Here is a 27,716-nt window from a genome sequence, read left to right on the forward strand (position 1 = left end):
TAATGATATCCCGTATCTTTATTCATAGAAGAAAGTCTTTATATGGATGCAAGACACAAAGAAAAATAGAAACGTCCTCAACAGCTGAGACATGCAAATATAGAAACTAAAAGATAATAGAAACCCAATAACCTAAAGCTATCATACCATAAGAATCACATTCCTAAAATAAAAAACCTCCTAATTTCCTTTCCCAGCCATTCCAGGCAATATTCAAAAAAGCTATCCTACCATAAGAATCACATTCCTAAAATAAAGAACCTCCTAATTTCCTTTCCTAGCCATTCCAAGCAATATAAAAAAACAAGCTATCCTACCATAAGAATCACATTCCTAAAATAAAAAACCTCCTAATTTCCTTTCCCAGCCATTCCAGGCAATATCCAAAAAAGGCATGTATCATAAACCCTAATGTTTAGGGTCACTTTTTTCTTGAAATGTGGGTTTGATGTAGCCTGTTGTGGAGGTGACAGCGGAGAGAAATGGCGTAACCCTAATCCCTCTGGAATGAGGGTATTCCTGTCCTCAAAATATTAACTATAATTAGTTTTAGTCTTTCGGTTGATGGAGGGGTGTCTTGTCACGTTTTATAAGTCAAGTTTAGAGTTGCATGTGTCATAAATTAGAGGGGGTGTAAATGTAATTTACCCTTCCACTACTTTCTTTAACATTATCCACTACTTTCCGCATCTTCATCCAAACCGGATCGAACCGGCCGGTCTTATCCTGCCTGTCTTACACACTAACCCAGACAGTTAACCAAATCCGGAGATGGAAATTGCCATCATAGAGAGAGAGAGGTAGGGTTTAAAAAGATAAAAAATCGCCTCTAGGGTTTAAAAAATCCCAAAAAATGCTGAGGGTTCTGGCAAAGAGAGCAGTATCTCATCTCTCTCTTCCATGGAAGAACCCTTCCGATGTGAGAGGATTTAGCCTAGGAGTCCTCGGATCCTGCATAGACCAGACCTCCGACCCCTTTGTTCGCAATTCTAAAGCCATGGAAGATATCATTTCTGACCTTCAATCCCACATTAACAAGGCAATATTTTCTTATATTCTACTCAAAACCCTCTCCCTCTCAATCATAATAACATTCGACCAATTCAAAACTAGGGTTTTTTTTATCAATTTAAAACTAGGGTTTTTTTAATTTCTTGCAGGTTCTAGAAGGTGGTGGTGTTGAAGCCGTACGGAGAAACAGGAGCAGGAATAAGCTACTTCCGAGAGAGCGAATCGATCGTGTTATCGATACTGGTTCTTCCTTCCTCGAGCTTTCCCAGGTTGGAATTTCTTTTTCCTTAGGTTCTGTTTGGATTGCAAGAAAAAAATTTCATGAGGAGATTTTTTTTCTAAGGGTGAAACTTGGGTCGGGCTCAACCCGAACCTGGCGGGTTCAACCCGATTTTGGCTCGGCTTGGGTTAGGGCTCGAGAATGCCAACCCTATTTAATATTGGGTTGGGTTAGGTTGAGGCCATGGCAACACGACCCGACCTGACTCAATCCGACCCAATTTCGTGTTAGATGGGTCGGGTTAGGGTTGAGGGATTTAGAGGTGGGTTGGGTTAGGGTTAGGGTTGACCATCCTATACCCGAGTTGGGTCGGGTTAGGGTTGAGGGAATGCTATCTTGGGTTGGGCTAGGGTTTGTCCTCAACCCCGATCCAACCCGACCTGAGTTGCACCCAAAATTAACAAAGAACGAAAAACAGATAAATGCATGAGGGTTGGGTTAGGGTTAGGGTTGACCATCCTATACCCGAGTTGGGTCGGGTTAGGGTTGAGGCAATGCTATCTTGGGTTGGGCTAGGGTTTGTCCTCAACCCCGATCCAACCCGACCCGAGTTGCACCCAAAATTAACAAAGAAAACGAAAAACAGATAAATGCATGCTTCACACCAAGAGAAAGATGGGAGATGGGAGATGTACAAGGAAAAATGTCAAGGGGAAGAAAGTCAAACAACTCCAAAGCCTCCTAGGATTTTTTTTTATTTTCAAATTTTCTAGCAAAATGATAAATTTTAGGGAAATCATTACAATTTACGTTCTCTGTAAATAAAACTTGAACTGAGGTGGTTCAAGTCACTTTATTTTCATTTGTTATCAAACAATGGAAAAATATAAAATTTGAATTTTTTTTAATGAGGAATGATAGATGCAAGGGGCCCCTCTTTATGCAAGGGCTAAAGAAGGGTCCTTGAATAGATCCACGTCATTAAGTGCAACCGAATTCAGTTTCTCGACCGAATTTAAAAATGACGTGGATCTATTCAAGGGCCCTTCTCCGGCCCTTGCATCTATCATTCCATACATCAATTTTTTTTTCCAAACTATTCAAAAAAATAAATAAATCCAGCAATCCAAACAGGGACTTACTCTTTTTTCTTTGCGAATTGAGGATTGAATAGTGGATTGTGCAAGTTGGTGTAGAAGATTGATGTATGGAATAGTTTGGTGATAGTAGTTATGCATTGAAGTTGGAGAAATTTGATGGAATCTGTAACGATTTAGAGAACTTGATAATTTTCGGCGCGTGGGTTTTTTTGTTTATGTAGTTGTTTCTTTGGCTGATTCTTTCTTACATTGGAGAAAATCCTTTTGACTTCCTTTTTGCTGCTTATTTTAAATGTAACTCGCGCTCACTTGAACGGTTGAATTCATTTGAAATGGGGAGTGATATCATGAAATGCACTATATGAGACATTCACTGATTGGATCCAAATGGACTATTCATCTAGTGGGCCCCACTACAAATATGCTTTGTCCTCTTCTTTTCTCTCTTTTTTATTCTATAAATTTGGAACCTAAAAATGACACTCATTGGATGATTCTAACAATCAGAGACCTAAAAATGACACTCATTGGATGACCCTAACAGTCTCAAGTCAGTTGCGTACAGATGGTTACAGAAAAAGAGTATTAGTCCACAAGTCCTTGATTATGCAGTCCCTTTTCGAAACATGGAAAAGTATAACCTTGAATTATCAAACTGTGATTTTAGTTTTCTATGAAACTGGCCATTGACATTAACTGGATCACGTTTACATAATTTTCCAATATCACATTCTTAGTTGCATTTCCTAATTGTATATAGTTGGATATAAAGCTTGCAGGTCATGAGCTTTACGAAGATTTCTTACCATCTGGAGGGATTATCACCGGAATAGGGTCAGTGCATGGAAGGTTATGTATGTTTGTGGCTAATGACCCTACTGTCAAGGGGGGAACATATTACCCTATCACTGTTAAGAAACACCTTAGGGCACAAGAGATTGCTGCTCAATGCAAGTTACCATGCATATATCTTGTCGATAGTGGAGGTGCTAATCTTCCAAGGCAGGCTGAGGTTTTTCCCGACAGGGAAAATTTTGGTAGAATATTTTACAACCAAGCACAAATGTCCGCCGAAGGCATTCCTCAGATTGCCCTTGTTTTAGGTTCTTGCACAGCTGGAGGTGCTTATATCCCTGCAATGGCGGATGAAAGTGTAATAGTCAAAGGCAATGGGACGATATTTCTCGCGGGACCTCCTCTTGTGAAGGTCAGTTCATGCTTTATACACATTCAAGGAGTTTTGTTTGAGCGATAACGGAAGGGGTAGTTATGAAATAGTATGAAATGTACTTTTTCGAAATCTAGGTTATTTCTGAAGGAGTAATTTTGGTAGGCTGCTACAGGAGAGGAAGTCTCTGCGGAGGATTTGGGGGGCGCAGACCTGCATTGTAAGATATCAGGGGTTTCAGATCATTTTGCTGAGGGTATTCCCACTCTCTCTCTCGAGTTCTTCTTTAATATGTACTTTATGGCTGAATGCAGGATTCTACTTTACCTTTTGTGCACTCATGATGCTACTGATTAGACGCAAGGATTTAAATTTAGGTTTTGGTGGAAATTTCGGCCGAAATCATGTAAAACCTTGATGAAAATTTCATTTTTAAAAAAATTTCCGCCGAAATGTATAGAATTTTGGTGATTTCGGTGGAAATTTCAGTAATTTTGTGGAAATCTTTAACATTTCAGTGGAGATATTGTAAATAAGGGCGGAAAATGAAATTTTGGTTTGGGGAAATTTCGGAATTTCGGCAAATTTTCTCCGAAATTCAATGTACTTGCAGTTTCGGTCCAAGTCGACACCAATATTTCGGCCGAATTTAAACTATGATTAGACGTCATCTTTTAATGCGATCTTTTTTTCCTTATCTGTCGTCTATGCTTTGTAATCCATGTCTCATCTATTGCACTTGCACTGAACTTCACATTTATTAGTTCGATGGCTATTTCATTGAGAAAAACTATGGAATAGGTTTGAGCATTCTTGTAAGTTAACATCTTCGAGTTGGACTAACATGTTAAAGAGTTATCTTTTTGACAGTCACAGGTGTTTTCTTTAATTGTTGGTAAACAGCTACAGGGGAAAAGCACAAGAATTTAGCATATAGAAGGCTGGAGGGCTTTCCAATGAATCTGCTCAATCTCAAATTTGACTGCTAACATCCTTAATCTCATGAGATCCAAGGGCCATTTTAGATTGAAAAGCCGATTGATCACTATGTTACCCTACCCAAAGACACATAATTTGTACATAATAGATAGCATGTCAAGTGCCATTTCCCTTCTAATTAAATATTGTTAATAAAGGCTTTTTCACTAGATTGAAATCAGTGGGTTATTTATTTCAGTATTTGCTATGCAATACATCTCAATAGAAACAAGAGCCTGAAATACCTGAGATAGGATATTACGTGGACTGGTCCCTTTTAAAAGAATGATGGAGCTCTGAGCTAATGATATTGAACATAAAACTCAAAAGTTTTATTAGATTTACGCCCTTCTTATGGAGTTCAATTTTGATATCATTTATTTTTCTCAATGTTAATACTTAATAGGAATAAACAATACCTCTCTTGTGCAGGTAAAACACGGTTTTTATTTTTCCAGTATTCGGTCTTGGTTTCCTCTATGTGGTCATTCTTATGATGAAAAAATGAGAAAGACCAACCTCGTGGTCCTGCTAAGGGCTAGCTTTAAAAAAATATTTTTCATAGTGGAAAAGCGAGAGCTTTTGTCTTTCCAGTCTTTTCAGTAAAGCTGTTTACTGTTCTAGAAGTCTATTACCGAAACATAGGATTTTCATAAAATTTTTATTGTTTATATTGGCTTAATGGAAACGGCTTGTTATTCTGAGTTCATACTATGCCATTTTATTTTTTACTTTGCAGAACTTAGTTTTCTTTGTTATATTAACTTGGATGGCACACTAAGGCGCCGTTTGGATATAAGGATTTTATCATCCAGGATTGTAAAATACTGGATTTTACAAGCTAGAACCTGGATTTTTTTTTGAAAGTGGTAGGCAAGCTAAAACCTGAATTTTATAAGCTAAAAATTGGATTGTACATTTTCAGGATTGAAAAATCCAGGTTTTTGGTTATAAAATCCAACTTTTAGCTTGTTAAATCCAGGATTTTACAATCCTGGGTTATATATTCCTTGATATCCAAACAATCCCAAACTTTTAACAATTGATCATTTTTCGTGTGGATTTTTTATGCATTGTTGATATTTTCATCCATTTTTCTAATCAGCCGAGTTGCAGTGCAAAATGAAGTTCATTAGGTTGGCAGAATGCTTTAAATATTTTATGAAATTTTGTGTTGGCTGTAGATGAACTGCATGGATTGGCAATTGGGAGGCATATTGTTAAAAACCTATACATGGCTGGGAAACAAAAGATGACGACTATATTGCCAAATGCTGTCTCTGATTATAAAGACCCATTATATGATGTAAAGGAACTCCGCTCGTTAGCACCAACAGACCTTAAGCAGCCTTTTGACATCCGATCAGTAATTGCTCGTATTGTTGATGGAAGTGAATTTGATGAATTCAAGAAGTTGTATGGCACGGTGAGAGCATTTGAATCAGAATTTTAAGTTGTACTTTCACCTTTCTTGTTTGATATTCTCAAGGCATTATGATGCTTACTCTTTTATACAGACTCTTGTAACAGGTTTTGCAAGGATCTTTGGACAGTCGGTGGGAATAATTGGAAACAATGGCATATTATTTACCGAATCTGCTTTAAAAGGTGCCCATTTCATTGAGTTATGCGCCCAACGCAACATTCCGTTGATATTTCTTCAGAACATTACTGGGTTCATGGTATGATTTCGAACTTTCTTATGACTTAATATTTTCAAGGTCACTATCTTTCTAATTTTAGAGATCTTATATCTAACCATGTGATTCCCTTGCATATAAATTTAATCAACTTGTACAGTCCTCTGGTCATTCAAGTTCATCTCCAACAACATTGAGGATAAATAGGTATTATTATTTGCACACCAGGACAGGGTATGGACCAGAGCCTAGTCTTAATAACTCCTCCCCTTACTCCCTCCAAACACAACTACCACGAAAAACCTATGAGAGGGCCTCATTGAAAATAAATCAGTTAGATCTCACTTCTAGAACCTTCTATGCCTATCCCATTTGCTAATATAGATATTTTCCAATCTACTCAATGTGCCTGTTACCATCTCTATTTTCTTCTTTCAAGTTCCACCTAAATCTAGGTCTTGATGCTCTCTTAACTTTCAACAATTCTGACACCCTTTAACTTGGACCAGTCTTCACCTATGTATGATAACCGAGTACTTTTATAGGCCCAGTGTACCTTGTTAGACACAAGAGGACACCAATATTAGGACTCCATAAGTCTATAGTACATTTAATACTTTTGCTTGTCAAATTATTTATCATGCCTCAAATATATGAACATATTGCTGAATTAGCTATCATCCTTATTGTTTGTTAGTGTTGCATATTTGTAATTTAAACCGAGTTCATGAGTCTTGTACATGCTATGATCGATATATTACTAATTCCTTTTTCCAGGTTAATCTAGTTGAGTTTTCCGTTTTTTTACTTATGTATGACTTGTCTTGTATCTAATGTTTTAAAAGGTGGGGATGTAGAGGATAAGCCTCACAACTTTTGTGTTTTTTTTTAAAAATAAATGAAAACTGAAAAGATACTAAAAAACAGTATAAATTCTAAAATAAATTGTTCTCTCCTAGAAATTCAGCCAAGAAAAGAAAATATAAACCTCCAACATCTAAAAGACTATTACAATATTAGAGAGTTAACCAGGATTTTGCAATTTTGCAAAATACTACTTAACTAGTCCAAATCACAATTTCAGAATACAAAGGGAAATGTGCAAATGTATAACAATGCCTTGGATTCTTCAAGAATCTAGGTATTCTTAGTCAATCTCATGGCCGATTTCTTCTTTATCCCCACCTTCTGTATGGAATGCCCTCAACATCTTCACCTTTCTCAATTCTCATCACCACCTTCTTCGTCATACCCATCTATTGCAGTAACTGCAGTCTTACTTTTAGCTTCACTTGCTTTTTTTTATGTGTGTACTTTAAAAAACTTACATTAGAAGGTGAAATTTTACGATTAACAAGTGAACCACTTTAGGGTTATAACTTGAAAATTTTAAACTATTCTCACTTTCAGGAGCATTTAAATCTTTTTTCTTACCAATCCACTCATCATAATCAGTGTCCTCAACCATGAATGGATCAATATTTTTCTTTCTCTCCGTACCCATTTATTTTCTGCTTTTTGTCATTTCTTCATTTTTGCATGCACTTTACTCAACAGAATAATAAATTCACGAATATTATATGCAATAATAAACTCTTCAGTTTTCAACTTATAAACATAAGGCCCTGTTCGTTTAAGATCGTTAGATGTATGTAATAAGCCTGAGGGCATTATAGTCATTGAACCTATATTCATTATATAAATATGATGGTGAGGGGGAGATGTCTCTCCAACTCATTCACTTTTCTCCATTCCTTTATCTCAACATGGTATCAGAGCCCTAGGGTTCGAGTGACCTAGGGACCTCCATTGAAGCCCATCCCATCTTCTTCTCTACCTTCCCCAGCCATGCCCTAGATCTCTCTCTCTCTCTCTCTCTCTCTCTCTCTCTCTCTCAGAAGATATTAATGAAATTTCTAAATATTGAGTTTTATAAACGTATAACATAGAAGGACCTAAACCTTGACCACTTAGGTCAGTACATATTTTTTGTGTCCGAGTGAAATAACATAGAAAGACCAAAACCTTTGTGATGTGATGATGTTTCCTTTCTACTCTATTCGTTTCCATTTTGGGATGAGAGTGTACGAACATGAAAACTGCTGATGTATTATGTGTAGTGATGCAAGCATAAGTCTCTAAATGCCTTTTTACATTGACCACTTTCTCACGCAAGTGCGAGTTTTTGAATATTGGTCTTAGCCTTGATCCATGAAGGGATCACACCCATATCCCTTATTTTATTCCTTGTAGCTATATACTAATAGCTGATTATAACAGACTCTGGAAGACTAATTTTTCATCTTTACAATACAAAATGACAAGAAAAAGCTATTGGCTTGATCATGCCACAAGGTCTCTATCATCTTGAATTACAAAACCAAATCAATCTTGTCACTAAAGGCATCTCCAATTTGATTTCTATTTCAATACCAAGCTTGTACATATTATACATTTACTAAATGTAGTTTAGGTAGATTTTGAGAATCAATTTATTTTTATTTTTGAGTACGAGTAAGGTTATGAAACAAGTTTATGCTATTGTTTAGGCATTTCTCTAAGACTCCCTATTGTTAGAAAGTTAAATGATGTTTTTCTGCTTGAGTTCCCAGTTGAATCTTTACAATTTGTTCTTTCAAGATGCAATGGGTCAAAAATTTCTCATTTTATCTCGTAAAAAAAATCTTATAGCTTCAAATGCATAAAGTTAAGGAGTGGACATGATTACATCTAACAAAGGTCCAACTATAACCATACTTTTGTCCAAGGTTTTCAATTTCGATTTCGGAGGTAATTTCGGTCCTATCCGAAACCGAAATTTTAGCCAAAATCCCCAAATTTTGGCCAAATTTGGTAACAGGCGCTCGAAATGTCGTTTTTTGGGCCGAAAAATTCGGTAATTTCGGCTGAAATTCTGTAAAGGAATAAAAAATTAATATTTTGTCTTAAATTTTGCCTAAATTTCCGAAATTCCGATTGAAATTTCCACCGAAATTTGGTACGTTTCGGGAATTTGAGTTTAGGATTTCGGTCGAAATTTAAAACCTTGCTTTTGTCCATATGCGGGTGATCTTGGTTGGGGTCATCAAGCCATAGATAATGTCTGTAACAAGGTGAAAGAGGACACACCCCTGGTTGTATCTATCACTTAAGTGGGGGAGCACCGAGTTTGGCAAATTTGGTTTCTCTTTTAAAATCTTTTTCAATGGAGTTAAACTTAGAGTTAACATCCATGGTACCAAGATCTAGTATTTGATGGAGAAGATGCGCCACAGTTTGTGGCATTTCCCTTTTGGGGAGATGATGGCATCTATATATTATAATAGAAGGAGCTTGCTCGGAGTGGTTGTTTTCTCCTTGGAGTTATAAATTTAACATTCATGGTACCAAGATCCAGTGTATGGTAGAGAAGATGTGACACGGTTAGAAATGTAAACACCTAAATTTTAAAAATGGAAGTTTCTTTAAAAAATAAAAATAAAATCTTACAATTTTATAAAATTGCTATGATGATGTTAAAGATATCTTTTCTCCTTTTATGCCTAATTTATATTAAAAAAAACCTCCTTACCTTTTAGTAGATAATCACGTTTTTCCTTTCTCCATTCTAATTCAAATGTCTCTCTTTTATTAGCAAAAAAATCCTTTTCTTTCTCTTCTCCATTTTTTAGTAACAAATATATATGGAGTGTTTAGTCACACAACATAGGCTGGTGGTGTTGGATATATGCATTAAACGTTGGAAGAGAAAAGATAGAGATGTTAGACATCTGAGAACTAAATGTGTTTAAGGATAGATTGCTTAAAGAATGACCTTGGAGTCGTGACGAAGGGACTAATATTGTGTGGAATAAGATGTTTAGTTATATCAGAAAGTGGCTAGAGAGGTACTTGGAGAATCTAGAGGGAGTGGGCCGCTGTCTAAAGATACGTGGTAGTGGAATGAGGAGGTTCAAAAGGCGATTATGTCTAAAAGGGAGTGTTATAAATGTTTGCATAAGTGTAGAAATGAGGAGAATATTGAGAAGTATAAATTGGCTAAAAAAGAAGCTAAGAAGGCAATAAGGGAAGCTAGAGGCGAGGCCTATGAGATGTTTAGTTATATCAGAAAGTGGCTAGAGAGGTACTTAGAGAATCTAGAGGGAGTGGGCCGCTGTCTAAAGATACGTGATAGTGGAATGAGGAGGTTCAAAAGGCGATTAGGTCTAAAAGGGAGTGTTATAAATGTTTGCGTAAGTGTAGAAATGAGGAGAATATTGAGAAGTATAAATTGGCTAAAAAAGAAGCTAAGAAGGCAATAAGGGAAGCTAGAGGCAAGGCCTATGAGGATTTGTACCACAGGTTAAGGACAAAAGAGGGTGAAAAAGATGTTCACAAGCTTGCTAAGATGAGAGAAAGGAAAAGCAGGGACTTGAATCATATAAAATACATCAAAGATGAGAATCAAAGATTGTTAGTAAAAGAAAACGAGGTTAAAGAGAGGTGGATAAGTTACTTCGATAAGTTGTTTAATGGAGAACCCGTAGCGAATTTGAGAGAACTTGATAACGCTTTTGATGATATAAATCGGAGGTTTGTCCTTAGAATTAGAACATCAGAGGTAAGAGTAGCTATGAAAAAGATGAAATTAGGTAAGGCTATGGGCCTGACGATATTCCTATTGAGATTTGGAGATGCTTGGGTGATGTGGGTTTGGTTTGGTTAACTAGATTATTTAACAAGATTTTGAAGACTAAGAAGATGCCTGATGAGTGGAGGATGAGTACATTAGTACCTATTTATAAGAATAAATGGGATATCCACAGTTGCACCAATTACCGAGGAATTAAGTTAATGAGTCACACTATGAAGCTTTGGGAGAGGGTAATTGAGCAGAAACTAAGAAAAGAGACTAAGGTGTCAGAGAATTAGTTTGGCTTCATGCCTGGACGATCGACTATGGAAGCTATCTTCTTGATTAGGCACGGTTAATGGAGAGATTTAGAGAAAATAAAAAGGACCTTCATATGGTTTTCATTGATTTGGAGAACGCGTATGATAGAGTTCTCAGGATTGTTATGTTGTGGGTCCTTGAAAGGAAAAAAGTACCTACTAAATTTGTCCATACGATTAAGGATATGTACGATGGAGTAGTAACTAGTGTCTGAACTACGGATGGCATGTCTAGTGAGTTTCCAATTACAATAGGACTGCGCCAAGGATCTGCTCTAAGCCCTTATCTTTTTACTCTAGTTATGGATGAACGTACAGAGGGTATACGGGGCGAGGTGTCGTGGTATATGCTATTTGCAGATGACATAGTATTAATTGACGAAACCAGAACAGGAGTTATGTAGAACTACTTTGGAATCCAAAGGTTTTTGACCTAGTAGGACTAAGATAGTGTATATAGAGTGCAACGTTAGTAATGTAAGGAGGCGGGGCGAGGCGATGTAGTAAATATGATTGGACAGGAGGTACCTAAGAGCGATATCTTTCACTTTCTTGGTTCAATCCTACATAAGGAATGAGAGATTGAAGAGGATGTTAACCACAGAATAAGAGCATGTTGGTTGAACTGGAAGCATGCTTTAAGAGTTCTGTGCTATCGTAAAATACCTACCAAGTTGAAGGGAAAGTTTTATAAGACAGCTGTGAGGCTAGCCATGCTGTATGGCTCAGAATGTTGGGCCACCAAGAAGCAGCATGTGCATAAGATGAGTGTAGCGGAGATGCAAATGCTTAGATGGATGTGCGTCTGCACAAGTTTAGATCGAATTAAAAATGAAGATATCTGTAAAAAGGTGGGGGTGGCACAAATTGAGGAGAAGATGAGAGAGCACCGCTTAAGATGGTTTGGGCATATCCAACGTATGCCTTTGGATGCTCCAGTGAGAAGAAGTGACTCGTGCTAAGTTGATGGAGTAAAAAGAGGTAGGGGCAGACTGAAAACAAGTTGGGTAGAAACAATGAGGAAAGACTTGAGGGCTAGGAACATAACAGAGAACATGACCTTGGATAGGATAGAATGGAAGAAAATGATCCATGTAGACAAACCCAACTAGTGTCAGGATTAGACTTAGTCAATTTGAGCCGGGTATATCCTTTCACCTTCTACATGAAAATTTTCTAAAGGATTCATTAGCCGACCCCAACTAGTTTGAGACAAAGGCTTAGTTGAGTTGAGTTGAGTTGAGTTGTATATGTATCTCTCTTTCCCAAAAGGAAAAGACACACAAAATTAAAAAATATGTAGGAATCTTTCCCTTTCTTGCATCCCTCTCTTTCGTATCTTCTACAAAAGTACCCCCCCCCAAAAAAAGAGCAAAATAAGCTCCCAACGTCTCTTTCTCTTCCCCACCTACGTAATAAGGACAGAAGTCTTCTCTTCCCAAGAAACTTCCCTCGCTTTTCTACAACACTATCCACAAGAAAACTCTCTCTCTCTCTCTCTCTCTACACGAGACATAATTAAGGAAAATAATCTCTTCTTCACACCACTTCTTTCACCTTGCTACAAGGCCATATTCTTTCATTCCCTTTCATCTCTTGCTACAAAGAAAACTAGATTTTCTGTACCATTTCACTTCCTTCCATTCACTTTCATACAAGGGAAACACATCAACCACCGACATCCATTCCGATCTTCTCACAGGGCCTACAAGGCCCACCTTCACCCATTTCTCTCCCGCTTGTGCTGAATCCGTCAGCAACATTCAACAAAGCACGCGTATTAGGGAAGTACTAAACCGTTTTATTAATTTATTTACATTATTATTTTTATTTGCTTATAGTTCTTTAATCATATTTTTAAGCTTCAATCATCCATCGCCATTTCATAAAATATCATTTCAGAGACATTTCTATTTTAGGGATATGCTGGCATCTATAGATAATAACAGAAGCCTGGTCTGTGTGGTTGTTTTCTCCTAGGTGTTGTAAACTCCATCTAAAGCAGTTTTTGCCTTTTGAAAAATGAAGAATGTTACTGGGGAGCTGATATTCATGCGCCCATGTTTTGATATTGGCACTCCATTTAAACTTCTCCCTATGGGCTATGGTTGTTGACAGTTTGTTGGGATTTGTAACTGTCAATGAGAGAAGTGGTGCATAAATAAAAAAATGGGGGAGTGAAGATCACTTTTCTATTATTGGAATGGGTTATCTTCGCATCTCTTCTTTTACTTCTGATGCACTCTGTGGGTAAATAGTCGCCTATGAATAAAATCAGTGATCTAGATTTCAATATTGAATTTTCTTCAAGAAAGATATTCCGCTTTTCTTTACTAATTGAATGCAGTTACAGCAATTTTACCCTTTTCACTTTTTGGAGGAGAATAATGTACAACTTTCAATCTTCAATTGCTTGAAAATTCATGCAGGATAATGCAACTGCAATATTAATGTATTTATTAACTGTTCAAGTTTACCGGTTTATAGGTTGGCTCAAGATCGGAGGCAAGTGGTATTGCTAAAGCTGGAGCAAAAATGGTGATGGCAGTTTCCTGTGCAAAGGTTACAGTTATCCTATGTCTTAAATTTATAAATATGTGCTCTCAATGGAAGAATTCGATCTTCTCGGTCTTTTTTCTTCAAGGGGGAGAAACTCTGGTGTGTGGAATATTTCTGGAAATAGAAGTTATAAACTGACAGCTACTTGCCAAAAATGTGGCAACCTCTAGAAACTTTGCCTTGGTGGTTTAAAATTAAATTTAAATGAATTGTCACGAGTCATGACCAAAATTGCCAAAACGGTTGCATGATTATCTTGACCTTATATAATTTTCTAGTAGTTACTAACTAGGAATACTGCACAAATATTAACGTTCTTTCTACCATTTTTCAAAATGTGAGCTTTGTTATGAAATGCTCTAAACTTTAAGTTGATAAAAGAATTCTTATTGGCAATTACTTTCTTAATTGTAATTGCTTTACCTGTTGGATATTTTTACATCTCCAAAGGTTTTAGACTAGGTATCTATATCCCTTTGACGCTATCAGGATTTGTTCTCAAGCTTGGAATGGGTCTGATCTATTGCCACCCATCAACAAGTTAATTGTTCCCTATCATGCACCATTCATTACTTCCTTACTATGGGATAATACTAGGTTGATATATTATCAGGAAAAGAGCATGTTATTCCACTTCTTTAAGTGTAAAGTTGGAGACATCTGGACTTGTTACAATTATAAGTGGAAAATTGGCCCACAAAATGTCTTGGCATTCTTCTAATGGGAGTGAAGCAATACATAGGTGGGACCACAGAACCTATGAATTGTAAGGCATCTACTGGTGTGACATAGCTGTAGGCCCATAAAACAACTTCATTTAAGATAATTAAAAATTATAGCAACGAGTTTGAAATTTTGTACTTCAACCCCAAACCATGGTTTTGCTAGGCAGCACAAATTCTTACTACTTAATCAAACCTGATTATGTTTTTCCCCTTTTCAGTAAAGAACATGCTCATATTTTATTATATCCCTTTTATCCTTATCTGACTCTCAACAAAAAACTCACAAGCCACCTAAACTATAAGATGCCTAACAAAAAAGAAGTTATAAGGTCATAAATTCCCATACTTGCTAAACTAGATCATGGGATATATGGAGCTAGCTCGCCTCTCTTTTTTCCACATATATTGTAATAAATCATTATGACTCTTGTGAATTGATTGGAATGTCATGGATGCACCAACAATTCTGTGAATATAGTCTAACTGCAAAATTTATTTTGTTGATTCGTGGTACAGGTTCCAAAAGTAACACTTATTGTTGGTGGAAGCTTTGGTGCTGGAAATTATGGAATGTGCGGGCGTGCTTATAGTCCCAATTTCTTGTTTCTTTGGCCCACCGCTAGAATATCTGTTATGGGTGGTATTCAGGTACCTTCTTCCACATTTTTATATTGGGAGGAGAAATCTTTCCTGCACTTGTACAGGTGTAATATTAAATGCCCAATATGATTATATTTTTCATTCTGAAGTGCCTAGAAATCCAACTGTGCTAAGTTAGGTGGCATTGCAGGCTCGCTATATCTATCTTTCTGATAATTTTAATGGGTTTTGCATTATGATTCATGCAAGCAGAATTATATCTGTTCATTCCAGTCTAAGTAAGCAATTGTCATTAAACACTTATCTCAAACTTTAAAAAAATGCTGTCCTTCTAAAGCATGCTACCATATAGATGCTTTCCAAGCAGAATTTGCTTGTATTTCATTTAATGGAGGTATGGACTTTAGAATTTATTGAAGCGAGATCTTGTTGAGTTCAATGTTCCCAGGGCAATTAGTGTTTAGTAGTTTCGAAAAGTGTAGCTTTAGGAGATGAGTTGTTTTTGTGCCTCATGAATATCTGCAATTGAGATATTTGATCCGTTAACTTAGGTTAACTAGTGAAATTTCTAGCTTTCCGTGCTTACAATTTTGAGCTTCAGGGGTGTGGCAGCAGCACCTGTTTTAAAGCCCTTGACCCACATTTTGATTAGTTTAAAGAAATGGCGTATCAGTTAATGAACCAGCTGCCGTAACTATGGGTGCAAGAAAGTTTTTCGGAATCAATGTACAAACATATTGATTTATTGGAAGAAATAGCCGACGAGTCAGTAAACCGGCTGCTGAGAGTCCTGAGACTATGGGTGCGATAAACGAGTCAGTGTAGGTAGGTGATTACCAGTTTACCTTGCTTGTGTTTATTTCCTCTCTTCAAAAATTTCAATTTTGTTCATAATGGGACTAGTATATTTGTAACAGGCCCTTTAACACACTTGGGTTCAAAGGGGTTCAGATCCTCGTTCATAGCTTTGTCATTGAGAGGTAGCAGCCCAACCATTTCTAAACCAATACTAATTGCAGTTTACAAATTTCTGGTGATCAGCTTTCTGGATTGAATCATTACCCATCTCCTCTGATACTGACGTTTTGAGTCTCATAATTGTTGATATGAATGGTTGACCTGTTCATAGCTCCAATAGTATTGTTAGAACTTATAAGAGGTGTCCATGGTTTCCTTCAAGAGCAGTTTCTTATTTTGTATTACTTTGATTTTTTTCTCTTATTGCAAGGCTTGGAATAAGAGCAGATTGAAGATGATGTTAACTGCAGAATAAGAGCAGGTTGGTTGAAGTGGAAGCTTGCTTCAAGAGTTCTGTACGACTGTAAAATACCTACGAAGTTGAAGGGAAGTTTTATAAGACAGCTTGTGAGGCCAGCCATGCCATACCACTCAGAATGTTGGGCCACCAAGAAGCAGGATGTGCATAAGATAAGTGTAGCGGAGATGCGAATGCTTCGATGGATGTGCGGCCAAATAAGGTTAGATAGAATTAAAAATGAAGACATTAAATAGGTGGGGGTGGCACCAATTGAGGAGAAGATGAGAGAGCGCCGCTTAAGATGGTTTGGGCATATCTAACGTAGGCCTTTGGATGCTCCAGTGAGAAGAAGTGACTCATGCCAAATTGATGGAGTAAAAAGAGGTAGGCGCAGACCGAAAACAACTTGGGTAGAAACAGTGAGGAAAGACTTGATGGCTTGGAACATAACAGAGAACATGACCTTGGATATGAGAGAATGGAAGAAAATGATCCATGTATACGAACCCAACTAGTGTCAGGATTAGACTTACAGTCAATTTGAACCGGGTAGATTCTTTCACCTTCTTCATGAAAATTTTCTAAAGGATTCATTAGCCGACCCCAACTAGTTTGGGACAAAGGCTTAGTTGAGTTGAGTTGAGTATTGCAAGGCTTGGAATGCCGTTGATTTACATGAAGTTTGCTCCAATTGGTTGCACCTGAATTAGCACTTACAAGGGCAACAAAATTTATGATACCATCCTAATGGCCAATGAGGAGGTACACTTTGATGCAGGATGAGCGAAGGAAGGACTGATACTTCGCTTTGATATCAAATATGAAGGAGTCTGGGGTCCAAGGTAGGAGGGCTAGAAAAAGGATCTCAAATACGTGTGGGGCCTATTAAAAACATTCGTAAGTCGTAACTCTAAAAACTTTAAGAGATTTTGATGGAAAAAGGCTATGGTACCCCTACTGTAACTTAAGGAACTTGAAAATACACCTAAAACTTAAAATTTGGACAGTAAAGTGGTCCCCATTATACACCCCCACCTAAAAGACTTGACCCCGTCAAGTATAATAGTCAGGATTAGTGGAGTTTGTCAAATGTGATCCTCAAGTATGTCTCAAACGACCATCTTTTCCAACAAATTAGGCACTTCCAAAGCACAAGTAGCTATGTGCAATCATTTCGTTGGTTCGAAGTAATGTATTCATAAGGTATGCCTTCGACATCTTCCTCGTGCTTTGGCCATCCTACTAGATAAAAAGCATGTTCGTCTCTTGCAGTGCCTTTATCTGCCGTTGTCCTAATACCTTCTGAGAAGGGATGACCTTTCCATCGGACTAAATATTTCCATTGTAGTAAGTATGTCCAACAGTCGTATCCTCGAGCACAATTTGAATATAGTAATTAAGATTTACGACCATTGGTAGAACAAATGAGGTTGGCAACACCATCTTGGTCCACCCAAGTCCCGCTTTTCACAATCCTAATTACCAACACTGGCGGAACGTTCTTTTACCAGAAGAAGAAAAAATTGCCTATTTTCAAATTATCACTAATAAAACTCTCTTTTGAGGTGCTATTTTCAAAAATATTTTGCAAGTTTGGGATGTCACCTGACAGTGGGAAGTTTCTTTCCTTGTTGCATCTTTGTATTTCATCATCTAGTTTTTATCAATAAAGAATAATGTTTGCGAAAACTAAAGTATGGTTTTTGGTACTTTTGAAGGCCGCAGGTGTCCTAGCTCAAATAGAAAGGGGCACCAAAAAGAGGCAAGGAATTGAGGTAATCTGAAACCAACTTTCGCTCCTAATTTTTTCCTTGACCGTCTCTTTTCTTCACCCTCATCTGCGGTTCTCCTTGGCGAGAAAAACTGATATATATATATATATATATATATATATGAGGAAACTGGAGGTGAGCTAGCTTGCCCAATCACATGGGGGCCCACTTTGTTAGGATGATCCAAACCATTCATTTGAAAGTCCCTTACATAGATGGGGGGTGTACCAAAAATCAGCTCCATAGGATCATCCTAACCCCTCCATTTGTGGAGGACAAAAATGGACAGACACAAATTTGCCCCATTTTTGTCCTCCACAAATGGAGGGGTTAGGATGATCCTATGGAGCTGATTTTTGGTACACCCCCTATCTATGATAAGGCCTTGCAAATGAATGGTTTGGATCACTCCCCAAAATGTGGGACCCATGTGATTGGGCAAGCTAGCTCACCATAAGTTTGGTGAGCTTAAGCTCACCAACAGTTTCCTCTATATATATATATATATATATATATATATATATATATATATATATATATATATATATATATATATATATATATATAATGGGTAGAATCTTAAGCTTTTAGAATGTTTTTTTTTTAAAATGTTGTTGCAGTGGAGTCAAGAAGAAGAGGAGAAATTCAAGGGCAGGGTTGTTGAAGCATATGAGAGAGAAGCGAGCCATTATTACTCCACTGCTAGGCTTTGGGATGATGGCATTATAGACCCTGCAGACACAAGGAAGGTAATAGGTCTCTGCCTATCTGCCTCCATGAAGCCTACCCCAGATGAAACAAAGTATGGTGTCTTCAGAATGTAAGTTTTTGTAAGACACCCAACCCCATTGCCAATTCCTGAATAAGAAAGCACTGATAACAGTGAAATATGTGAATGAAATAATCCTTGTTTTCTTTATAGCCAGCCTCCTTTGTACTCAAAAGCTGATTTATGGAGGCTTAGCTGATGAATTTAAGCTGTTGTTTCTTTATTGTTGGCCTCCATTTAGAAGCCAAATTGATAACAGAGAATTGAGTTTTGGTGTTTTGGAAATTAAGCAGGCAAGGATTTGCTGATAAATGGGTTTTTGGATCATAGTCAGCAGAACTTCGTTTTAAATGAAAAAATAAAAAAAAACGCTTAAAACCCCTATTAAACGTGTGTCTTTTTGGCCAACTTTCAAATTTCGCTTATGGGAAATGTTATCAGCACTACTGTATTTTTGATGAGGGCACTCCTCACTTTATTAAAAGTACGGTATGGCCTGCACCATAGGATGATCCAACCGTCCATTAGATGGGCCACAGCCTAAATAGGTTGTGCCCCAAAACTCGTTTCCATTGGTTGATACTAACCCTCCGATCTATAGAGGGTTAGGGTCAACCCTCTAATGTTCATATCGTCGGGGGGTTAGGATCAACCTATGGAAATGATTTTTGAGGAACAATCTATTTAGGCTATGGCCCATCCAATGGACAGTTTGGATCATCCTATGGTGTGGGCCATACCGTACTTTTAATAAAGTGAGGAGTGCCCTCATCAAAATACAGTAGTGCTGAACTGCTGATAACATTTCCCTTTTAAATATAGAACACAGTTCAAATAGTGATATCCTTATAATATGAGTACAACAGTAATCTGTCTTTTCCAAAAAAATTTCATAGCACTTGTCTTGCAGATCTCATTCTCCCAATTCTTTCTTCACTAAGATCCGAACCATGAGACATTCATCGGGCTATGCTCGATTTGGATTTTGAGATCATTTCACGACTCAGTTCATGGATGTCACGAGTCCATTGGCATAGGTTTGTGCCTATTCCTACTCTGTTCGTTTCAGATTATTCATAATCGATTGTAAGATACAATTGGTTCCTTAATCTATTATGTGAAAAAAGCTGTTCGGTTCGTAAGATTAAGATAAATAATCGGTTATCTATCGTAATCCGATTATGCGATTGTGGCAAAATATACCTACACCAATAATCACAGAAATCGGTGATTATAGTCGATTGTGCGGGTTTTGCGAGGTGGACATTTCCAATGTTCCGAACTGATTTCCAATAATGCCCTTATACATTTTCATAAATTACAATATTATCCACTATAAAAGATAAAATGAAACCCTGAATCCTCTCGTTCTCTCGACGGACTTGGCGAATCCAACTCTACCTCTCTTTCTCTACAAACCCTAGATCTCTCAACTATAGATCTCGCAAAACCCTAATTCCATCTCTTTTTAATGAAACCCTAACTCCATCAATGTCTCTGCAACTTTCTTAAGGTTAGGGTTTAACCAAGGTATGGTGAAATCCTAACCTTTCTGTAAAGATTTGATTGCGATTTGAGAGGTTTTTAACCTCGATAGGTTGAAAAATAAAGAAATATGTCTTTATTTTTATTTATTTTTGTTTCTTTATCTCTCGATCTAGATCGAATTTTGTAGGAATTTTTATGCATTTGGACGGTTTCATTTAGGGTTTAAAATTTACATTGTTTAGATTTTTGTCAATAATTTTTAGCTTGTGATTGGGGGTTCCGGTTCAGAAAGGAGGAAAACAGGGTATTGTGATCAGATCGATCGATTAATAGTCAGGGTTTGGTGTTAGGGTTTTGCTAATTTAGGGTTTTAAGATCTAGGGTTCGATGGTTATGGATCCTGAACATTATGCGAGTTCAGTAAAATGGTGAAAACATAACACAATTATAGCATAACTGATTGTATTAGTAATCGGTCACAATCAGTTGCTATAATTGCAATCTGCTGTTGCATAATCCCAAACGAACAGGAGCTTGGTAAGTAAGCAATCTTTGTCAGGCCTAGAGAGATTTAGTAGTTAAGGCGACATTTCGGGGTGTAGGTCTAAAAGCCCCAACTTCCTGCATGCTATATAGTTCTCACTCTCAGACAGATTTTTACTGGTAAACTAACTCTATAATAGGATCTGTTTGGATGCACCAGAAACGTAGGAAAGTAAAAGTAAAGGCACAGAATTTCCTTTATCTAGCTTTATCTGGTTGCCATTTACTTTTCACCTGTCCATCGGGCCGCCAAAAAGTGGGGAAGTTAAAAGTAAGGGCCTGTTCGGCAAGCCTTCTCATTCTTTCACACAATTTTGGGCGGAAAGGGAAAGGATTGGTTGGATGGAACGAGCAGGGCGCCCCACACAAGGACTCTCACTCAGCGAGGCCTTACAACAAGAGTGGATCGTTCAGTTCGGTCCCTCACCCGAGCGACCTAAACTCACTCATCTTTTAAAGGTTTAGGTTACATTTGTTTTTGAAACAAACGAATCCTCTCATTCTCTGCACCTACAATCTCGGTAAAAACCATTTTATAAGGGTTGCCGAACATGCACTAAAGGTACACATTTTTTCATTTCCCAACTTTATTGGGTTGCCATTTACGATTCACCTGTCAGCCAATGTCAGCTGGAAAACTTAAAAAAACAAGCCATTTTGCAATGTTTGACTTTCCTCTCAACTGGAGAAAAGGTTGAGTTAGGAAATGAGAATCCATTTCCTTCTAATATTGCATGCATCCAATCGGACCCCCACAAGCTTTCCTGTGTGAGAGAGAGATCTGGCTTCAAAACAAAGACTAAATTGCTGAAAACTTAAAGAAAAGCATCATTAATCTATCTACAAAAAACCTCTTCTCAATTTCCCAAGTTTTTGCAATTTGGGTACTCCTGGAACACAGAGTACTCATATTACATCAGATTGATCCGAATACCTGATTAGCTCAATGTCGCTTGATGCTTATGGTTTCAGCTTTGTGTTAATTTTTGCGGGGAATACTTTGCCGCGGTGGTTGAAGATCATGAAGTCCAAATTAGGCGGTAAAGAAACTAGCCTGCAATATGAAAGGACAAAAAATCCGGTCAATGAAGATCCTGAATCTCCTACAATAAATAACAAAGCAAAGCCTTTCAAAAGCATGGAGTGCCAGTTTATAATTTAGTCTGTTTTAATAAGTTGAAAGCAGCTATTGCGTTTATCAGAAATGAAAGGTCACATCTGAAGAGGATTGATTATACACATGGTGTTGGGTGCGACATGTAAAATGAGAAATGGGTGAAGGGCCATATATATATATATTGTTGTATGATTAGCAAAGATGGAACACAATTAAGATGCAAAGTTGCACTATTTAGGTCACATGTAATATACAAGCTCGCCCACATATTAAGAAAGAAACAAAAACATGGTCTGCTTCATTTTCCTATTAAGAAGAAAGATCAATTGCAACCTTAACACTTCAGATGTTCAGATGGTTTTTTCGTCTTGAAATTCTTTTCATGTTGTTCATGTGTCATTTCATATATTGTCAATGTTAAACTAAAAATGATAACATAAAGAGCGGCTGCTATATTATATTTACTTTATTATTAGTTACATGTCTCAACGGTATTTTTGGTTTTGAAAGGAAGCCTCAACGGTATTTACATTTCATCCTTTACATATGGGTAGTTTGTGGTATTTAGGAATTGACTTCGAGCATTATTTTCTAAGTAGCGCAATATATAGGAATTGATTCTCCCACTTGCGTAATGCAATTATAATTGTCCCACTTGTGTGTGTGTGTGAAGAATTCAACATGGCGCATTATGTCAACTTGTGAAGAATTCGGTTTGACTTTTCTTGGATCAGATCTTGGAAATAGGTCCTATTGTTCTATTGAAGAGGAAGCTCAGAGAATGAAATCTGAATGCCATTGTGCTTGTACTCATTGATTGCTTGTCTATCAGAGAAGGAAACTCAGAACCTCTGTTTATGAACGAAAATCTGATGTCACGTCATATTCACTTCTTGTTAATCTCTAACCATTTTCATCAGTTACTTTGTTTTTCATTGTTCTTCTAAACATTGAACTCCTTGGAGTGCCCACCTATACATTCTGTGACGTGTCTGTCAAAATCCCTTTTTTTTCCCGTGTTGTCTGTCAAAATACCTTTAGATCATAGATTGAGATCACTTATATTGCGAGATGCACCATAAGCAATGCTATGCATGCTATTCCACGAAACTCACTAAAATTCGTGGATAAATCTATATGAATTCATATTTGATCCGACATAAATGACAGCTAATTCCACTAACTAAATTTAGTGGACAATGGGGGCATCGAACCTTCCTTCCTTCAGAGGAATGCCAGTCTCCTACAGGACATTGAAGTAAACCAAGTCAGGTATATGCCTCCAAGAGGGCCCACGGCTAAGGTGGAAACCGCCCCCCTCCAGGGAAATTAAAGCTAATTTTGATAGCTCAACTTTCGGAAAACCCGTATCCAACATGGAGGACTCCTGAGAAAGGAAAACGGTGCAATGCTGTGGGCATTCTTTGGCCCAATCAAAATTAAAGACTAATGCGGCAAAGGTAGTGCCAGTTCTTCATAGAGTTAAGATCATAAATCATTCACAGTTAGAGAAAATGATTATAGACGGAGATTCTCTCAACATGATCTGGTGATTGCGACTTGCGAGCAGTCACACGTGGAGATTAGCAGATGCCATCAAGGAGATATAGGATATTATGGAGAGCCATAATGTTGAGATTATATACATTTGGCAGTCAACTAACTCAGAGGCTGATGTCCTACTATGTTTTTATTTATTTATTTTCGAATGGTAGATGCCCTACTATGTTCAGAGGTGTCTAGATGGTCGATCCAGATGATTGACCATGCTGATTGACTTAGGGACCTCTTCAGTTTATGAGTGGCATTCGATTTTCCTGGCACTATCGCTCGTTGTTTTTTACTCGATCGTCTTTCTGTTTTTGACTTACTGATTTGTTTCTGACGACCATTGTCACTGGGTCGCCCTTCTTTTTAAATAAAATTTCATCAATAAAAAATATTAAAACCTTTGAGTGTAGGGTACATAGAAAAAACTTCTTACTTCGAAGTCATTGGGATCTCCTACCTGGTTGACGGAAATTTAAAATATGCATCATGGGAGCACATACACATTCTCCATCTCACCTAGGACCAGTGTCACATACTTCTATAGACCTACTCCATGATAGCAAGATCTCATTTACTTTTTTATTTGAATGGTATAATCTCATTTACTTCATCTATCATTATACAAGAAACTCCATTAGCGCCTTCCCAATAACTGTATAATCTAATGACATTGACAGCTCTAGTGCCTACATGATTGATGTCGTAAACCAAAAGTGGCTTCTTGGTAAGCAGTATTTTATTTATTTATTTATTTTAAAAAGAAACAGTTGCACCATTCCACTAGATAGAAATACATCTACTTGACCGTCTATCTCTCATAATAATCCTTTCGCCATTAATCTGGCTCCCTTTTTCATGCAAAACTGAGCATTCCAACATATACCAACGCTATAAATCGCCGCAGGCTTAAGATCCCCAAAAAAGAAACCCAAAGGTGCATCCCTGCATGCTTTTGCCTGAACAGACCCTGGTTAATGCAACAAATTCAATTGTTGCAAGGAATGGCCTAGGATTGACCGTGCCATATTGTTCGGTAACTGGCAGCCACGACATGAAATTCTCCGCTCCCTCCTTCGCAAGAAGATTTGCCATGTCATTCGCCGACTGCCTCGTGGGAAAAGTCTGGATTTAAAATCTGGCAAAGATTTTGGATCTCTGCGATTGTGTTGGCAAAATTCCATGCTCCTGGCACCTTATTGCTTGCCCTGGCCAGGACATTTGCAGAGTCCCCTCCAATGATTAGTGGTATGCGCTGCTCTCTAACTTACCATCGTAAACCCCACAGGAGTGGACATGCTTCAGTCCCTCTGGAGTCACATACCCCTATCGGTTCGGAAAGCGAGAATAGTGTATGGCCACTATTATCATGGAATACACCTCTAATGTTGGCTCAGTTCGGAAAGCGAGAATAGAGTACGACCATTAATATCATGGAATGCACCTCTAATGCCGGCTTGTCTTTAGAATTTCCATCGAAGTTGAACTTTACTCATCCAAGAGGGGCTGGCCACCATTTTGTAGTTATCTTGCGTTTAACCTCTTTCCCCCAAAAGACAATCTTCAGAGTTCAGACATCTCAAAATATGCCCAACGGTATATGAGGACAGGGTGGAATTACCCTCCCCCAAGATATAAGGTCAATTTTGATCTCCGTTATTAGCCTGTCATGTCTCTTTAGTTTTTTCTTCAAATATATGCATGTTCGTCTCTCCCCAAATGTGCAAAATCAACGCGAGCGGTACAAGCCCCCAAAGGCTCCTCTCCATCTTTCTGAACGGCCCGCTGTTCCAATGCAAAATCATCTTTTTGATCAATTGATGGAAAACCCAGTGCATGCCAAAAATATTTGACAATCACCCTCCATAAGCCGAAGAGGAATGGGCAATGAAGTAATACATGAATAAGAGTTTCTTCTTCTTTCTTCCAAAAAATGCACCAGCTTAAAATATGGGTTGTGGGGTCTTTCCCATTTCCGTTTTGAGCTTGCCTGGGTGAAAAGCCTAAATATGAAACCTCAACTAAAAGAGTGGTGGTTCACAATTAATGGTTCACAATTGATGGTTTTGGTCTAGCGTCCAATCAGAAACTCTGATTTGTCAAGGGAGGGCTTAAAATATGGGCTTAATAGGTTTTTTTCAGAGGGATTGAGTGAAAGTAGACACAAATCTTGAGAGGTTATTGAGGTCGGTCAGCTATCCTCGAATGAGCATCTAGAGAAAACCAACTCTTGGAAGACTATAATTGCATCACTGTACAAAGAGCTGAAATGGAAGCAAAGGTCAAGATCAAAATGGTTGGCCGAGGGTGACAAAAAAACATCATACTTTCATAGCACTGTCTTTTTTGAATGATAAGATATTTTATTAAAAAGAAAAGGCAAAACCTAGACCAAGGTAGTCAGTACATGCAGGAGAAAGAGATCAAAATACAAAAGAGCAAAGAACACCTGTTCTCACAGGGTAAGAAAATCGAAAACCTCCAATTGGGTTCTACCAACCCCTACCTGAGCTAGTCTATCTGCTTCACTGTTAGCAGACCCTCTCACATGCCGGAAGGAAACCGAAAAATCCCCACACGGTCTTGACCAAAATTCAAAATTTTGGATTTCGGTCGAAATTTAAAACCTTGGCTCAAGCATTGGATATTCCTTCCAACTCCAAAAAATGGGATACAGCACCACTAATCCCATGTTTTCTGACCTCGAGGGTGGTGCTAAAGCACTGAGGTGGATGTTGTTAGGAAGCTTCAATCAAGTTAAATGGAGCCCTTTTTAAAAAAGGACATCAAACACACAATCTGTTAACATGAAAGCTAATGAACAGAGAGATCAGCCTAAGAAGGCCTCTAGAGCTAACATAAATGCAGGCCAAGCCATTAATTAGGATCAAGACTCCAGGAATAGAGCGTTGAGATGTACAAGATAAATTATTCCCTCTACTTCTATAGATACCCATTTCTCTGTCACATCTAGAGGTCTGATAAGTGAGTACATGATCAATTCAACGAATACAATTTCGATAGGTACCCTTTAACAAGAATTATGAAAATAGAAAATCCTACAAATTATCCTATCTAAAGAATAGAAGAGAACAAATAAATTGAAAAACACCAAGACATCTATCTAACACTCTCTTGCTGCCATCATATACTTAAATCATTGGGTTTCCAATTCGAATGTCCAAGGGTTACGAACCTAAATCTGCTCGTAATGGATTTGATATTCTTAGAGGGAAGATCAGCCTCTTGACCCACTTCGAGGGAAGAGTCAATCCTCCTTTGTGCTCCAAACTCAATTTCTGGTATAAAATTCTTCATTGATTTTAGAAAGGCTACGTACATGTTATTTATAGAAAACCCCTAATCTTGATAAGTGATAACCCTTTTCTCTAAGATTCCTACTTATACTAAACAACTAGAGAGCAAATCTAACAATCACAAATATCTAAACTAATTTATTTCACGCTAAGTGGGGCCCATTTGGTCAGGTAACATGACAAAATCAGTTTGCAAAGTGATTGATCATATTAGAGGGAAGAACAGCCTCTCAACCCACTTCGAGGGAAGGGCCAGTCCTCCTTCAAGAACACAATTTACAGGGTAAATTTCTTCATTAATTTGAAAAAAAGGCTACTTACATGTTATTTATAGAAAACCCACTTACCAATTCCTCAAAAAACTAAACTAATTTAATCTACACAAATAAAATATCTCAAGCTCTCAAACGAACCTGTTCTCTTCAGAATATGGTTGAATCGAAAGGAACTTCCCTGGCACACTGAGAGCTGCCCACACACAGAAACCTAACCCTAGAACCAGCTCCATAAGCACCTAAAAAACAAAACCCTAGATTCATAATTACAATAAATTCAAAAAATAACAATCCCTAATAATAAAAAGGTCATAAATTTACATTCATAGGAGGCCCTGAAAATTCTTCTTCCACAATCTTTACCATGCCTCTGTCTGAAAACAAAATAGGAATGAATTAAGAGAAAGAAAAAAGAATAAACCCTAGCCTTGAAATACCCTAATAAATTCGTCAAAGAATAGAAAAGAAAGGTTACATTGTATGGTAGAATAAGCAGAATGGGCGAGAAGTAGAGACCCAAAAAGACCAATTAGAAGCCCAACATCCATAGCGTTTGGGAATTTTCTCTGAAATCGGATTCACTTGGGTCGTTTGAGTGAGAACGGGGAAGAAGTATAAGAAGGGCCCCTTGAAATATCCTTCGTTGTGGGCCCATACCCGAATCCAAACACTACCAAAAACACAGTAGGCCCACAT

At 37.7% G+C, this 27,716-nt stretch overlaps 2 protein-coding genes and 1 long non-coding RNA gene across 4 annotated transcripts; 2 read left to right on the top strand and 1 right to left on the bottom strand.

The window, feature by feature from the left end:
* Positions 1-633: 633 nt before the first annotated feature.
* Positions 634-19,059, top strand: MCCB (3-methylcrotonyl-CoA carboxylase). Its single transcript, XM_077367932.1, has 10 exons — positions 634-1,039; positions 1,161-1,280; positions 3,104-3,538; positions 3,665-3,755; positions 5,662-5,903; positions 5,995-6,159; positions 13,537-13,611; positions 14,850-14,981; positions 17,910-17,966; positions 18,584-19,059. Exons 1-10 carry the CDS (start codon positions 854-856, stop codon positions 18,785-18,787), a joined length of 1,707 nt encoding a protein of 568 aa, XP_077224047.1. The 5' UTR covers positions 634-853; the 3' UTR covers positions 18,788-19,059.
* On the top strand, positions 14,988-16,256 carry LOC143857501 (uncharacterized). Its single transcript, XR_013238674.1, has 3 exons — positions 14,988-15,758; positions 15,851-15,913; positions 16,162-16,256. It is a non-coding gene; the product is annotated as an uncharacterized LOC143857501 (long non-coding RNA).
* A 2,222-nt stretch (positions 19,060-21,281) lies between the features above and the next one.
* Positions 21,282-27,645, bottom strand: LOC143858003 (membrane magnesium transporter-like). 2 transcript variants are annotated; one of them, XM_077368585.1, is made up of 5 exons: positions 27,496-27,645; positions 27,342-27,394; positions 27,159-27,259; positions 21,698-21,817; positions 21,282-21,527 (listed from the first exon to the last, which is right to left on the bottom strand). In XM_077368585.1, exons 1-4 carry the CDS (start codon positions 27,566-27,568, stop codon positions 21,724-21,726), a joined length of 321 nt encoding a protein of 106 aa, XP_077224700.1. In that variant the 5' UTR covers positions 27,569-27,645; the 3' UTR covers positions 21,282-21,527; positions 21,698-21,723. The 2 variants fall into 2 exon arrangements, with proteins under 2 accessions (XP_077224700.1, XP_077224698.1); XM_077368583.1 differs by lacking the exon at positions 21,282-21,527 and having other exon boundaries at positions 21,546-21,817.
* Positions 27,646-27,716: the final 71 nt, after the last annotated feature.

This window comes from Tasmannia lanceolata, unplaced genomic scaffold (genome assembly GCF_043159265.1).
Source record: "Tasmannia lanceolata isolate RefF3 unplaced genomic scaffold, GAP_Taslan_0.1 ptg000025l, whole genome shotgun sequence".
In the NCBI taxonomy this organism is placed as follows: Eukaryota; Viridiplantae; Streptophyta; class Magnoliopsida; order Canellales; family Winteraceae; genus Tasmannia; species Tasmannia lanceolata.

Bases quoted from the DNA above. Each gene is read 5' to 3' on its own strand.
- LOC143858003 (XM_077368585.1), bottom strand. From the start codon at position 27,568: ATGGATGTTGGGCTTCTAATTGGTCTTTTTGGGTCTCTACTTCTCGCC. The intron at 27,395-27,495 runs GTAACCTTTCTT...TTTTGTTTTCAG, and splicing joins TGCTTATTCTACCATACAAT to ACAGAGGCATGGTAAAGATT. The intron at 21,818-27,158 runs GTTCGTTTGAGA...TTCATATTGCAG, and splicing joins CCATATTCTGAAGAGAACAG to GCTAGTTTCTTTACCGCCTA.
- MCCB (XM_077367932.1), top strand. From the start codon at position 854: ATGCTGAGGGTTCTGGCAAAGAGAGCAGTATCTCATCTCTCTCTTCCA. The intron at 1,281-3,103 runs GTTGGAATTTCT...TTGGATATAAAG, and splicing joins CCTTCCTCGAGCTTTCCCAG to CTTGCAGGTCATGAGCTTTA. The intron at 17,967-18,583 runs GTAATCTGAAAC...ATGTTGTTGCAG, and splicing joins AAAAGAGGCAAGGAATTGAG to TGGAGTCAAGAAGAAGAGGA.